General features: G+C 33.1%; 2 protein-coding genes and 1 long non-coding RNA gene across 6 annotated transcripts in view; all 3 read left to right on the top strand.

The window, feature by feature from the left end:
- The window catches only part of LOC102595969 (monosaccharide-sensing protein 2-like), a 2500-nt gene extending 2130 nt beyond the window's left edge, over positions 1–370 (top strand). For all 3 annotated transcript variants that reach the window (XM_015303907.1, XM_015303908.1, XM_015303909.1), the window contains 2 exons: positions 148–226; positions 316–370. In XM_015303907.1, coding sequence (XP_015159393.1) covers positions 148–226; positions 316–331 — 95 coding nt within the window. In that variant the 3' untranslated portion in view covers positions 332–370. The remainder of the gene's footprint in view (positions 1–147; positions 227–315) is intronic.
- Positions 371–2243: 1873 nt separating this feature from the next.
- Positions 2244–6681, top strand: LOC102596302 (mitochondrial phosphate carrier protein 1, mitochondrial-like). 2 transcript variants are annotated; one of them, XM_015303906.1, is made up of 7 exons: positions 2244–2614; positions 3768–4117; positions 4203–4246; positions 4768–4982; positions 5070–5194; positions 5386–5518; positions 6351–6681. In XM_015303906.1, the coding sequence occupies exons 1-7, from the start codon at positions 2471–2473 to the stop codon at positions 6378–6380; spliced, it is 1041 nt and encodes a 346-aa protein (XP_015159392.1). In that variant the 5' UTR covers positions 2244–2470; the 3' UTR covers positions 6381–6681. The 2 variants fall into 2 exon arrangements, with proteins under 2 accessions (XP_015159392.1, XP_006364350.1); XM_006364288.2 differs by lacking the exon at positions 5386–5518 and having other exon boundaries at positions 2246–2614.
- A 2063-nt stretch (positions 6682–8744) lies between these two features.
- LOC107058333 (uncharacterized) lies at positions 8745–10919 on the top strand. Its single transcript, XR_001471943.1, has 2 exons — positions 8745–10773; positions 10877–10919. It is a non-coding gene; the product is annotated as an uncharacterized lncRNA (long non-coding RNA).
- The last annotated feature ends 2559 nt before the right edge of the window (positions 10920–13478 follow it).

Genomic DNA, 13478 nt, shown 5'->3' with positions numbered 1-13478 from the left:
CCCCCCCCCCCAAAGATATGAGTATGATCTAGCATTTAGATGGCTTTTCATAAGCAATTTGGCGTATTTCCTAGAGTCAAATTGTCCCACAATTAGTTCGCATCTTGACAGGTTCACTAAATTGATTTTTTCCCCTTATAAACCTAGCCATTGAAGATCGAGTAATACGGCTAGTTCATCATATACAAAAATGTGTAGAAAGTGAGTTCAGAATTGGATATATCAGGTAAACAATACTGCCTCAAAAAGAAAATAAAAACTAAAAACAAGTGCATATGGATGTTTCGGAATAACAAAATTTTCTTGTTATTATAGGATGGCTAGTTTGTAACGGAAATTTCAAATTAAAGACACAAATAATAGGAGGTGATCTTAGTCATTGAATAAATATCTTTGAATTTTTTTTCATAGTCAATGAAAAAATTAACTTGATTGTTAATTTCTATAAAATTCATAATACTACTTTGCTGTTTCTTCCTCTGTTTTTTTGAATTAGCTCTATAATGAACGTAATCGGTATTTAAGTCATTTGAGAAGTGGATGATTTATCAATCTTCAAATTTAGAACTTATCCTGATCATCAAATCTAGAGAAAGATTTACACCTTTGAAGCATCAGATTTTAAACTTTTCTCAAGAGTACTTTAGCATGATATATTCTTTTATTGTTGTTTTTTAAAAGATGCTGCAGCAAAAAGGTTTAAAGTATTGATTTAAAATGTCTCTCAATGATTTTATTTAACATAAGTTTTGTAACTACTAAATATTTTATTTAATACTAATGTAGTAAACAGGTTTTTAAATCCCAGTTAAAAGTGTTACATGAGTTGGCACAAGAGGAGTATGAGATACTGCATCTTTTATAGGTGTGCTCCCCAAATGTTCTCCTACTTCTTGAATAGTTCTTTCTTGACAAATTAAAAGATGCAGAATTTTAAACTTATGAAATAGCAAGATTGATAATGTTGGATTTTGATACATTATACAGTATAGATTGATAAGATTTTTTACACGTGGCCAATTATAATTCGGCTACGTCATTAATTTTTTTATTAAAAAAATTGAAATTCTGAACAAAAATTGAATTATAATTCGGCCACGTCATTTAATTTTTTTTTAATAAAAAAAAATCAAAAATTCTGAAACAAAAAATTGAAATTAAAAAAAATAATAATGATGTGGCCGAATTATAATTGGCCACGTGTAAAAAAATGGTTTTTGCAAAAACCACTGTTAAAAAATAATGGCATGAATGAACCTTTTCTTAAACGGTAATGGCATAGATGAACCAAACTTTTAACGGATGGCATAAATGAGCCTTTTCTGAAAGTTTGATGGCATATTTGAGTCTTTTCCCTTTTTTAAATATTTTGAATTATCAATTATTGTGACTTATAGTACTTTTTATGTAGTTTACAAATATATAAATTTCATTTTGAAAAATTTGAAGATTCCATGAGTAAATTTCCGATCAAACTTAAATTATTTAACTCTCGAAAAGCGAAATGTATCACATAAATTGGGACAGTGGGAGTACATTTTTCCCCGTACAAATGTAATAGGCAACAAATATAAATTTTCTCTCTTTAGTTTTCTTAGGATAAAAACGGTTAGGTTATTAAAAGAGTATATTAGTAGTGTTTGTATTAATTATACATAGTATTTGGTTTTGTGTATTAAAAAAAGGAAAAATTACAGAAATCCCACATTTTAGTTTACTTATTACCATTATCCCTTATAAGTTTTATAAATTTCCAAAATCCCTCATTTTCGCGCATCAGATTAGTGTATCTCGCGCATCAGATTAATGTATCAGCGCTTATATTATTGTATCTCGTGCATCAGATTAGTATATCATGTATAAAATGTAATGTATCTTATATAACGATTAATGTATCTCGTGCATCAGATTAATGTATCAACGCTTATATTATTGTATCCGTTTGAGGAATTTTTGTAATTATAAACTTTTAAGGGATAAATTGTAATTTTGCCTTAAAAGTATGTGATTTCTGTAATTTGCCCTTAAAAATAACCTATATTATGTAAAAATAATTATATACAAAAAATACCTTTCACAATTAGAGTAAAGTGTCAAAAATACATCTAAATTATCTCTTTTTTAAGTTAAAGTTAGTGATACATTAATTTTTAACTTTTACCCAATATCAATAATTTATTTAATTTTTGTCTATATGAAATGTGATGTGATAATGTATTATGTATGTATGAAATTAAGAAAAGAAAAGTGGTAGTGAAATTAGCTGTCTATTTAGTTGAGGTGTGCGGTCACTCCGCCCATAAATGACCTTGGATTTGATGGCAATATATACATCGTAGAGCGGCTGGTTGACATGAGAAACGTGGACATTTTTGGAGCAACAGAAATTTCTTGGCCTCCAAACTTCCAAGTTTTATTTGAGCACCACCACCACTATATATATAGCGTGTATCTGCTAATCAATTAGGTGATGAAAATGGAAGGTGAAAGTTTGTTCGAGGTTGAGGAGTTCTCGGCTGGGTATTACGGTCTCTGTACAGCTGGAGGAATGCTCAGCGCTGGCATTACTCATCTCGCCATTACTCCTCTCGATGTCTTGAAGGTTAACATGCAGGTAACTACACATCCAATTTATTTTTCTCTGACTTAATTATTCAATTCACCGCAAATCTGCCCTCATTTGGATTTCAAAAACCCCAAAGTCCTCTTTTCCTGTCTCCTTTCTACAACTACTTATCCCTTTAGCCTTGAATCATCTTCCTTAAGACATAATTAGTGCTTAACATTTGCTTTCCGTCTCGATGTCAATATATAGTTTGTTTGGATTGTGCATGTATTGTTAGTTTAAATACTATATTTGTTTTGACAGTTACTTTAATTTTATTGTATTGTATTCTTAAATCCATCGTTACATAATGACGAGAAGTCCTAGAACAATTTGGTGTGATGCCTAATTTTGTGATAATAATACGATACAACATGAAACCATATGTAACAACCATCCCAACAAAGTGTAAAGATACTTTGAACCTCACTTACAATAAATGGCTGTATGTTGACTTTGTTGTTTGATTGAGATCACCAAAGTGCTATGACAGTGACATAAGATTTAGATGCACGTGCGACTGTTTTCTAGTAATTGTATACTGTGGATCTTTCTTATCTATAGAGGTCGAATAGCAAACTACACATTTTCCAACACCACAATCTTCTTTAGTTTTGTGGATTGTTTTCAATAGGTTCATCTTCTGACACTCAATAGATCAAAACATAAAAGAAAACTTACTCCAATTAGTACTGGTAAAGAGAAAGGAATAAAACTTATGAAGCTAGGATTAAAGAGAACTTGTTTCATGGAGTGTCTAATTATGTACTTTGCAAACCTTCACTAATAAATTGGTCCTATATGTTAAGAAACAAACTCCAACTCTAAGATTCTTTCTGATGGCGTTCTTCTGGTATGTCTAATGTTTAGTTGTTTATTTTGTTTTCTTTACCTGCTCTGGTAATTGGAAACTCCAGGAGCTGGATACGTGCCTGTATTTATTCTGTTCAAATGATCACATGTCTTGATTTCAAGCCATTGAACCTTGTGACTTCTTTACAACAGTCTTGCACTAGAACACACAACTTTCTTTCTTGTAACATATCTGTAAACTCCATGTGTCACTGTGCCTCATGACAAACAAACTAAAATTAAAGGGTGGCAAAAGAGGAAGTAACTTGCCTAATCTAGTATGTTTTGATAATACCTTTATTTGCTTTAGGTGGACCCTCTCAAATACCGAGGCATTTCATCAGGGCTTATAACACTATGGAGAGAGCAAGGCCATTCTGCTCTCTGGAGAGGTTGGTCAGGGAAACTATTCGGATATGGAGTTCAAGGAGGATTTAAATTTGGTCTTTATGAATACTTTAAAAGGTCCTATTCTGAATTGTTAGTTGATCAACGTAGGAGTGTTATATTCTTCCTCAGCGGTGCATCAGCTCAAGTATTTGCTGATGTGGCCCTCTGTCCCTTTGAAGCTGTCAAAGTTCAGGTCCAAACTCAGCCTCATTTTGCCAGGGGATTAACTGATGGATTTCGCAAATTGTATGTGAATGAAGGCATTTCAGGGTAAAGTCCAAGAAGTATGCATTGTTTGTTTTATTGCTATCCACCTTGCACATTGATGCTGAAGTTTGTTTTTGCTTCATTGTAGCTTTTACAAGGGACTCTTTCCACTTTGGGGGCGTAATCTTCCATGTAAAATCTTTACTTAATTTAGTCTTTTCTATCATCCCTCCCACCACCCCTCATTTTCCTTCATGTTGTCATTCAGAAGTGTTATGGGGCTTTCCTGGTAAAGTTTACTCATATCAGTGTCCTTGGGTAGGATAGAGTGGAGTAATAAGTGTGCATTTTGTGTATCCTGTAGATTTCTTGCCCATCAATTTATCTGTTATTTACCATTGAAAAGTGGCATTTGGCATCATGTGGCTGCTGCATAGGATCTTCTTGTTGCTTCAGTTCTTCATTTACTGTCTGGCTTTCTTTATCATCGGCTACTATACAAGTTTGCACGTAGTACAAAATATAGTGGCCTGGCCCTGCTCACAATTTCTAGAATGTGATTATTAATCAAATTTGACTTTGAAGTCTTGCTGCATATAGATGCGCTATACAATATGATAATCACATTACCAGCTGTGGTTTGCCAATGTCTGGGTTTCTGCTTTTAGAGATTGTAATTATGACTTTCTATGTGCTTCCCCTTCTGTTGGCAGTTTCCATGATCATGTTTTCGACATTTGAGCACTCAGTAGATCTGATGTACCGGAAGGTCATACAGAGAAGGAAGGAAGATTGCTCAAGAGCCGAGCAACTCAGTGTGACATGCTTATCAGGCTATGCTGCTGGATCTGTTGGTGCTGTAATATCTAATCCCGCTGATAATATTGTCTCGTTTCTTTACAACAGAAAGGCTGAGACAGTTAGACAGGTAAAACTTCTGTCAAATAGTACGTATGATATTCAAGTGTAGTTGAAAAAATCTAATTAGTTGGAAAAAATGACATGATGTTTTCAGGCTATTAAAGAGATTGGACTTGTTAATTTGTTTACGAGAAGTCTTCCTGTTCGAATCACACTTGTGGGCCCTGTTGCGACTCTGCAATGGTTTCTCTATGACACAATTAAAGTGTTAACTGGACTGTAAGTTTACTACTATTCTCTTTCTGTAGTTCTCGTATAGTTCTTTCCAAATGCTCGATTATTTTTGTGCCTTCACTTGTGAGCTTATTTGTCCATTGAACTTAGCTATTTGAATATTGTTGGTGTAATATACCACAAATATAAATTATAGTTGAAAATAAAATGACAAAATTGAATAAACAAATATTTAGGCTGAGACGTGGATATCTCGCTCTCTTTAAGGAGATTCAAGCCCATGGCAGCATAATCTACACCAATCCAGCAATATGTCTCTTGACTTGTCTCCTCCAGGATACAACAACCCAACAACATCGTACAACTCAAGTAACTCCAGACTTCCTTCAACATATAAATACTCTCTTTTATACATAATTAATATAGTTAAAGACTTGGAATATTTTATGTGTCTCAACTCTCTCTTTCACTACTATCCACTACAATATTTTTCACACTTAAACATTTTTCTTACTATACTTCACAAAGGAAGAAGCGTCACTATTTATAGGTGAAAAAATCTTCCATATAATCAATATGTAGAGTGAGGGGTAGTAATGTGGGTAGATGAATGTGATAGATGTTACATAAGTTACAAGAAACTAATGGTCATATGAGTTACAAGAAACTAATGATCATAAGAGTTACAAGAACTAATAGTCATATAAGTTACAAGAATCAATAGTCATCTTCTACCACAATTTATACCCATTAACATATGCACTTAATATTTTATTTTAATAATAAAATGCATATACACCAACAAATACTACTGGCGGAACTGGGGAAGGATGTGTTTCCTTTATTATTGTCATTATTGCTCCCTGCTTTGTGCTTTTGGACTTGAAAAATTCATAAAGAAACTATGATAAGAAGATTGGTTATAGCTCCAAATGTTAATGGTGAATATGCTCATCAAGATGCTTACAATTTTGCAAAACCTGAAATCAAGTGACTCGCTTAACTTTAGGTGTAAGAGTTCCTTGATGTGACAAATGATAGTCTTGTGCAGATAAATTTCATGAATAAATAAAGGAAAGTAAGGACTCCAACGTAAAATTGTTGAGGTTCTATGTAGAATTGAAGTAGTGGATGCTGGCTGCTTATTAAAGATGTTTGATTCTGTGTTCTGCTAAAAAATTGTATTGCGTGTAACCTGCAGGCCAACAAGTGGGGGGCTTACCCGACATGAGAAGGATCCTAACTTGCTCAGACAATAAATAACGGCTCCCTCAGAAAGAGTCATATGAAGTGTGGTGGCCTCAATCACCTTCCTTGGCTTGTTCAGTTGTCTCCTTGTCAACAGTTATCTGATTTCCATCTGGTTGCGACTTGTAAATATGACTTAGAAGAGAAAATAGAAAAGGATGACTTTGCAATTGCCACGCACTGCTTCGGGTCTCAGATTTCATTTGTGACCCCCTGTTTGGATCATTGTTATTCATTGTTTCATGATGTATTGTATTATATTGTACTGTAGGATAGATACAATGTTTGGCTAGATGATTTTGTTTGTTGTTATTTAATGACATTTTTTATTGTTTGGTTTGACCATATCGTACTATTGTAATTTATAAATTTATTAAAATGACATTAATTATTCTAGGGTAGAGGTTTGATAAGGATTAAATAATATAGGATAAATGGTAAAATAGTATTATGAAATATTAAGTAAGATATAATTAGCAAAATAAATTAAGTAACAACGGGAACACGTCAAATCGGTTGTTCCATAAAATGGGGGTTTTCATTTTTACGTAATAACGAAATTTAACAATACAATATACATTGCGTATATATATAACAATGATCCAAGGGTAAAAGGGAAATTACACTCTACTCGTTTATTTGGATTCAGAAAAAGAAAAGAAAGATTTTAACTAGTTGGACGTGTCACCAAGGATAGTCCTCCTTATTACTCCAAGGAATAGCTGTTGTCTAAATGGGACACGGATAGTCGTTGGTGACCGCATGTAAATATCTTTTTGACTTGTGATAATCTATTTATTTTTGTCATATTTGGTAAGCGTGGCTGGCTACTAGCTACTGGACTGGGGCCAATTGCCAAAGCCAGTGGACCAATAATTTTGGATGTTACTATTAAAAGACAGCAAGAGTGGTTAGCAATGACTAATAAGATAGAGTTGAATAGTCCCCAATTGCCCTTTTCATTCACTTTTTCCTGGTTAAATAAAAAATTTCGTATTTTATCCCCCAAATCATCATTCAATACATAATATTAAAAATGGAAAAGGGTCAAAACTAATTTTTAATTATTTGAAATAGATCAAATATACCCTTCAATAATATTTTGGCTCAAAATTAGTCTTCCCGTCTTACTATTGGATCACTTTTACCCTTTCTTTTAACGGAATAAGATGTGACATCCAATGTGTAAATTATAATGCCACATAAACGTCCACCTAAGCACATCCACCCCACCCATTAAAAGACCCAGGAGATTGAACACCGTCGTCAACCGTTTTTTTTTCTCATTGGGATAAAGGAATCCCTTTGTCTCCGGCGAAGGAGACTAAACACTGTGTTATAACTAATCATCTCATCCGGATAGCGGATCTTCCTTGTTGCCGGAGACGGTAACTGAACAGTGGTGGTAAAAGACTAAAATCATTGATTCTTTCATCCGGATAACGGATGTCCATTGTCACCGGAGTTGAAGAAGGCACAAAACTGTCAAAATCAAGTAAATAGTCGGTGTCATCTAACGACATTAACACAAATAACAATAATAACATAACAATCCACTGATTTCTATAAACCTCTGTACTATTAAACGCTGCCAACCGTTAGAACGAGTTGATGATTTTTACGCCCATTGTCTTGTTCGGAGAAATAGTTTGAAAAATCATAGCACCCTTGGCATTTTCAACAAGATCCCTACAACGGTACCGTCGAGGAGCAACATAGTAACGACAATCGCAATAGAAATCGTCAGGTTGCAAGAACAAAGCTATATCAGAAGGCACAAAAATGGGGAAAAAAAAGAAAAGAAGTCAAACTTAACAACTCCGGCCGTTTGATGGTTAACGCAGTAGCAGTTGTTGACACCCAATTTTGACCTTCTACAGTTTTTTTAATTTTCAAGCTTTTTCAATTTCAAATAATTTGAAATAATTGTTTTCGAAAAAAAAAATACTTTCAAAATCATTTTCAAGACATTTTGCAATTTTTCATATAGATTATATGTTTTTATATTTATAATATATATATATATATATATTATTATTTTTTTTTTTCATTTTTAATTGAATATTTGAGAAAATCAGTTTACCAAAAAATAGTGTTTTAATTGAGTATGTTTTATTTCTCTAAATAAAATATAATAATAACTAATTCATGAGTTAATTGTATAGTCGATCTTCCATTTCAAAGTAATTATTTTATCTTGTTAAATTAAGAAGCTCAATTAACTAATTTTAATTTACATCAAACCGCATTCTTCGAATTCAATTTCTCGATGAAATACATTTATTTGGATCCAATTTTAAGCCCAATTTCTCAATAAACCAGCCCAGACCCTTAATTATTTCTCTATTGTCCTAAATTTCTATTCCACGCTCTCCTTTTTCCTATTCTTTCTACTTTCCAGAACTCATGCTCTCTCCCTCACACGTTCCTCTACTCCTTCACAAGAAGAACGACGCGAACCCAATAATTCCAACGAGTCCTAGCCGTGGTTTATCCAACTTTTGGCGAGGAACATCAATTTCATATAGCTGTCCCGTTCGTCCTTTCTTATCCAGCGAGGAGTAAGAATTCAAACAATGACTCGTCCTTCTTATTTCTTGTCAATTCTTTTTCTCTCGATTTTACCCTCTCTAGTACCATTCGAGGTTTCCAAGCACTTTCTAAAAGAATTTCGAATTCACAGTAGTCCCACATCAAAAATCTTTCCAAATTTCGTGAGATTTTAGGTCCTATAAATAGGCCTTCTCTTCACTGTTCAAAGGGAGTTTTTTGGGAGGCGAGAAAAGGAACACCCAGCTAAGTGTTTTAGGAGTTCTTATTTTTCGTCACTGAAATTTTGTTGATTTGCGGCTATTTTGAGTGGGAGTGGTGTTGGAATTCGTCACGTTCAAACTTGTTGTCCGGTTCGCTTCCCAAAATCAGGTGATCTTCCCTCCCTTTTTTTATTCAGTTATGTTATTTCTTCTTTAGTTGATTGGTAGTGATGATTTTTTTTGGCAGAGGCTATAAATTTGTATTTGTCTTGCTGTGTTATAATAACATGCTTATGTTCATTTTTTTGTTCTGTTTCTTGTTTCTTTAATTCTCTCATCATGTTTAAATTTTGTTTAGCTTCCCTGAGATAGTTTTTCTCTAGCTATTAATATGCATATGAGTTCAATAACTTTTTATTTTATCTTGGACTACTTCGTATAGGTCCTTCATGTTGATTTTGGGTGATCTTTTAGTTTTAGTTTTGTTGTTCCATGGGTAGAGTAAGTTTATTTTCATGTGCGTGCCTCTAGTTGTTGTTCCTGATTAAGTTGGAATAGCTATGTAAAATAGGTCCGCAACTATTCCGTAGTCAAATCTTCATGTCCATTTGATTTGTTGTCTGTTATCTCTCTATTTTAGCTGAGTTTTTGAACCTGGAGTGTATGCTCTTTAGTCTGTTAACTGTTTTATCTTCACATGCCTTTTTTAATTCATGCTGTACAACTGATGGTTTCCTTCCTTCTCGTTGCCCTCTTTAAATGCATATGATTAAGAATATAAGTCGTTTACTCCTCTACATCAAAATGTTTCGTCTTAAAATGCTATGTTGAACTTGGTGGTTCTTAAATTGCTCATCAATTGTATTGCTGAAGTTTGTCTCTGTTTTGCCAAAACTGATTATTTTTAGTATGTCTGTCTTGTCGGAAATTGAATATTGATAGAAATATGGATTGATTTTCTTTCAAGTTTTCTTCAGTTGTATTCCTTTAAATTTTGGCTGTTGACAACCATTAATTTCTATTCCTTGAAGTTAATCACTGTTGCTAATATATTATAGTTAAAGTTGAGTTGTGATTAATGGAAACAATTATGTGATCAAGCTAGTCCTATCTTTCTGTAGCTCCATATGTATTGTTTTGACTTCCTGAACTAAACTCCTAATATTGGATTGAATTATATCACTTGCTTGTCATTAAGTCATTGGTTTTCGCTTAATTGTTTTGCTAATCTTTGTTTCCACCATTTTTCTGTGTATGAACCTTCTTGTTCGAGTCTAATGGGACTCCCATCCTTGCATTCGTTTCTCTTTGAGTCAACCTCCTTTAAGCCGATTGAAAGGAAGCTAATATTATTGGATTAAACACCAAGAAGACAGCACCAACAGTAGCCTAAAGGGCTAAAAGAGTAGCATTTTCTTGGAGTTGAAAGTTAGAAAATGGCACCAGCTGAAGCAGAGTTGCAACCGCCTCAAAAAGCTGAAAAACGAGGAGCAAAATTGGGTTAAAACCCATAATTAATGAGGCAAAGTTGCAGCAGCCTTAAAGTGCTGAATTTAGCATTTTCTTCGACTTAAAAGGTCGGAAAATAGCGCCAGAAGCAGCAGAACAAGGAGCAGATTAAGGGTCAGGAAGCCCAAATTTTATTCTCTCATTTATATTTAACTCTTTTTATATGGTGTGTTTGCTATGATCTTACTAACTCTTGTTTGTTTTGCCTTTGAACTAGATGAATCCTCACCAGAGTTATCAATGTTATTTCTTAAATCATATCTCTTGTTTCTTATCACTTGTCAAATTGTTTTAAGTTAGACAACTTAAGTTTATTAGAATAACTTAAGAGTCTTTCATGTTCTTTCATAGTTATTGAAAAGCTTTAGTCCATGTTTATGAGTTTGAATTAATTGTATAGTTCAAAAACTTGACTATGGATAAAATTTTAAGTTAGAATTATTCTTGAGATTTTGCAAGTTTCAAAAGATTTTTATCTAAGTTTTAAACAGGAATTTTTATAAGTAATTCTTTTTATTTTATAAAATTAGCCAAAACTTTTAAAATTCGTCGGTCAACCGCATGTGCGGATTCTCTAAGATGCTTAAACCCTTCCTTAGAGGATTATTTGAACCCTTACCTGATTTTGATTTTATTTAAAATATTTCCTTTCAAAAACTCCTTTTTAAAATAATTTTCTTATTTTTTCTAAAAAATTAAGTGGCGACTCCTAAATTAATCATTTTTCCAAAAGGTTAATAAAATAAAGTTGCGAAAAGGTTTCGAAACCTTTAGTTTTCAAAATCGGATCATAACAGCAGCAACAGTGAATCGTCTTCGATGGTCCAATACACCGTCGATTCCATGGACAGTGAGATGATTGTCCACATAAATGTCAAGTTGCCTGATTTTTAACGAACTCAATTGAATTCTCTATCAAAGAAATCGATACTTGTCCAATATAACTTTTGAAGAAGAAGAGACAATTGTTATTGAAGAGAGTTGGGTCAATTGACACTGGATAAAAGGCTGACCCAACTGAGAGAGGTTCTGAGAGTGTGGCAACAAAGGAGAAGAGCGAAAGGGCGATGCGGGGATGGGCGAATCTTGACGGACAAAATGAAGTTCGGTGGGGGCCAATATAGTGCCAGAGAAATTATTCTTTGTGGAGTCGATGGTGGAAGTGAAGGGGCAAGGTTGGATCATTTAGTGGGTGGGGTGGGTGTGCTTAGGTGGACGTCTATGTGGTATTATAATTTACACAGTGAATGCCACATCTTATTCCGTTAATGTCACATTTTATTCCGTTAAATGAAAGGATAGAAGTGATCCAATAGTAAGACGGGAATGATAGTATTGAGACAAAATATAGTTGAAGGGTATATTTGCTCTATTTCGAATAATTGAAGAATAGTTTTGACCATTTTCCGTATAAAAAATAATAGTGTAATAAACTAACCATATCAATCATTATTTTCTTAATGATGTCAAGTTTAAATATAACAAGTAAAAATGAACGGATGAACTAGAATAAAGTAAAAATTTACTCTTTTGTCAATGTTTACGCTAATTAGATGTAAATATATAGATTTTGTCTTAATTACTCCCTCTGTTTCAGTTTATCTGACTTACTTTCCTTTTAAATCCGTCCTAAAAAGAATGACACGTTTTTATATTAAATAACAACTTAACCCTTAACAATTTATAGTCACACAAATATCTATCACTTGTTTATTTTTTTATCACAAGTTTCAAATGCCTTTTTTTTTTAAACTCTGTGTCGAGTCAAATCAACTCATATAAAATGGGACGGACACAAATATCTATCACTCACTTATTTTTTATCACCAGTTTCTAACGTCTTCCTTTATATTTTAAACTTTGTGCCGAATCAAATTAACTCATATAAAATGGGATAGAGAGAATATAATCTAAGCATAATAAATTAGAACTCGTATGATTTGATGAAGGGACAATTTGAGAGACCTCCTCTCACGTTTCACTCAATAACATTCACGTCCCTCGAGATTTGCGATATTATGCATACCTCCCTTATTTTGATTTTTTTTTTAACAATTCTTTCTAATCTATTTTTCATTAATGCAATAAAATACAATTTGACAAATTTGCCCTTTTCTAATACTCTACTAAATTCCTTTAGTTAATTGATTTTATCAAAATATCATATTTGATAAATTCTTTTTTTTTTTTTAAATCCTTGGCTCAAAAAATTCTTCTCTTCAAACAGGTCCCAAGTTCTCTTCCTCTTCGGTCTTTTTCTTTGCACGGGTAATTGGTCATCCTTATTTTCTCCTCTATATACATTGCAACACATAAAGTTCCTCACGGTTTATTTAGTTTTGGAGCAAAAGTACTACAATTTTTTTATCCTAGAGGGTATGCTTACGGTTGTGTATCAATTAGTTCAATTTGAAGTATTTGTTTGATTTATCAGTTATCAGTTTGTGTATATGCTAAACCGTTATAGAACCATAAATATACTATCTTACCAATTATTGATCATTATCAATTTAGTTATCGGTTTAATTGTTAAGATTTGACATAAAAAAATAATAGTTGAAAATTACTTGAAAACAAGATGACAAACCAAATGAACCATGCACATGATTTGAAAAATTGCATCTTTGATCTAAAGGCAAAAGTACTCATTATCCCCTGAACTTGAAGTTTTTTATACGGTGTACACCTAAACTAAATTCCGTTTTAATTACCCCGAACTTGCTTATTCCTCCGTTGCATACACCTTTTTTGTCCACTTGGCATAGAAATTGACAACACACTCTACTAGGCGCGTGAGGAAGTGATTTTTTGCCACATCA

This window comes from Solanum tuberosum, unplaced genomic scaffold (assembly GCF_000226075.1).
Source record: "Solanum tuberosum cultivar DM 1-3 516 R44 unplaced genomic scaffold, SolTub_3.0 scf00488, whole genome shotgun sequence".
Taxonomy (NCBI): domain Eukaryota; kingdom Viridiplantae; phylum Streptophyta; class Magnoliopsida; order Solanales; family Solanaceae; genus Solanum; species Solanum tuberosum.
Note: the sequence above shows the minus strand (reverse complement) of the source record. Positions and strands in the feature narration are given on the sequence as shown.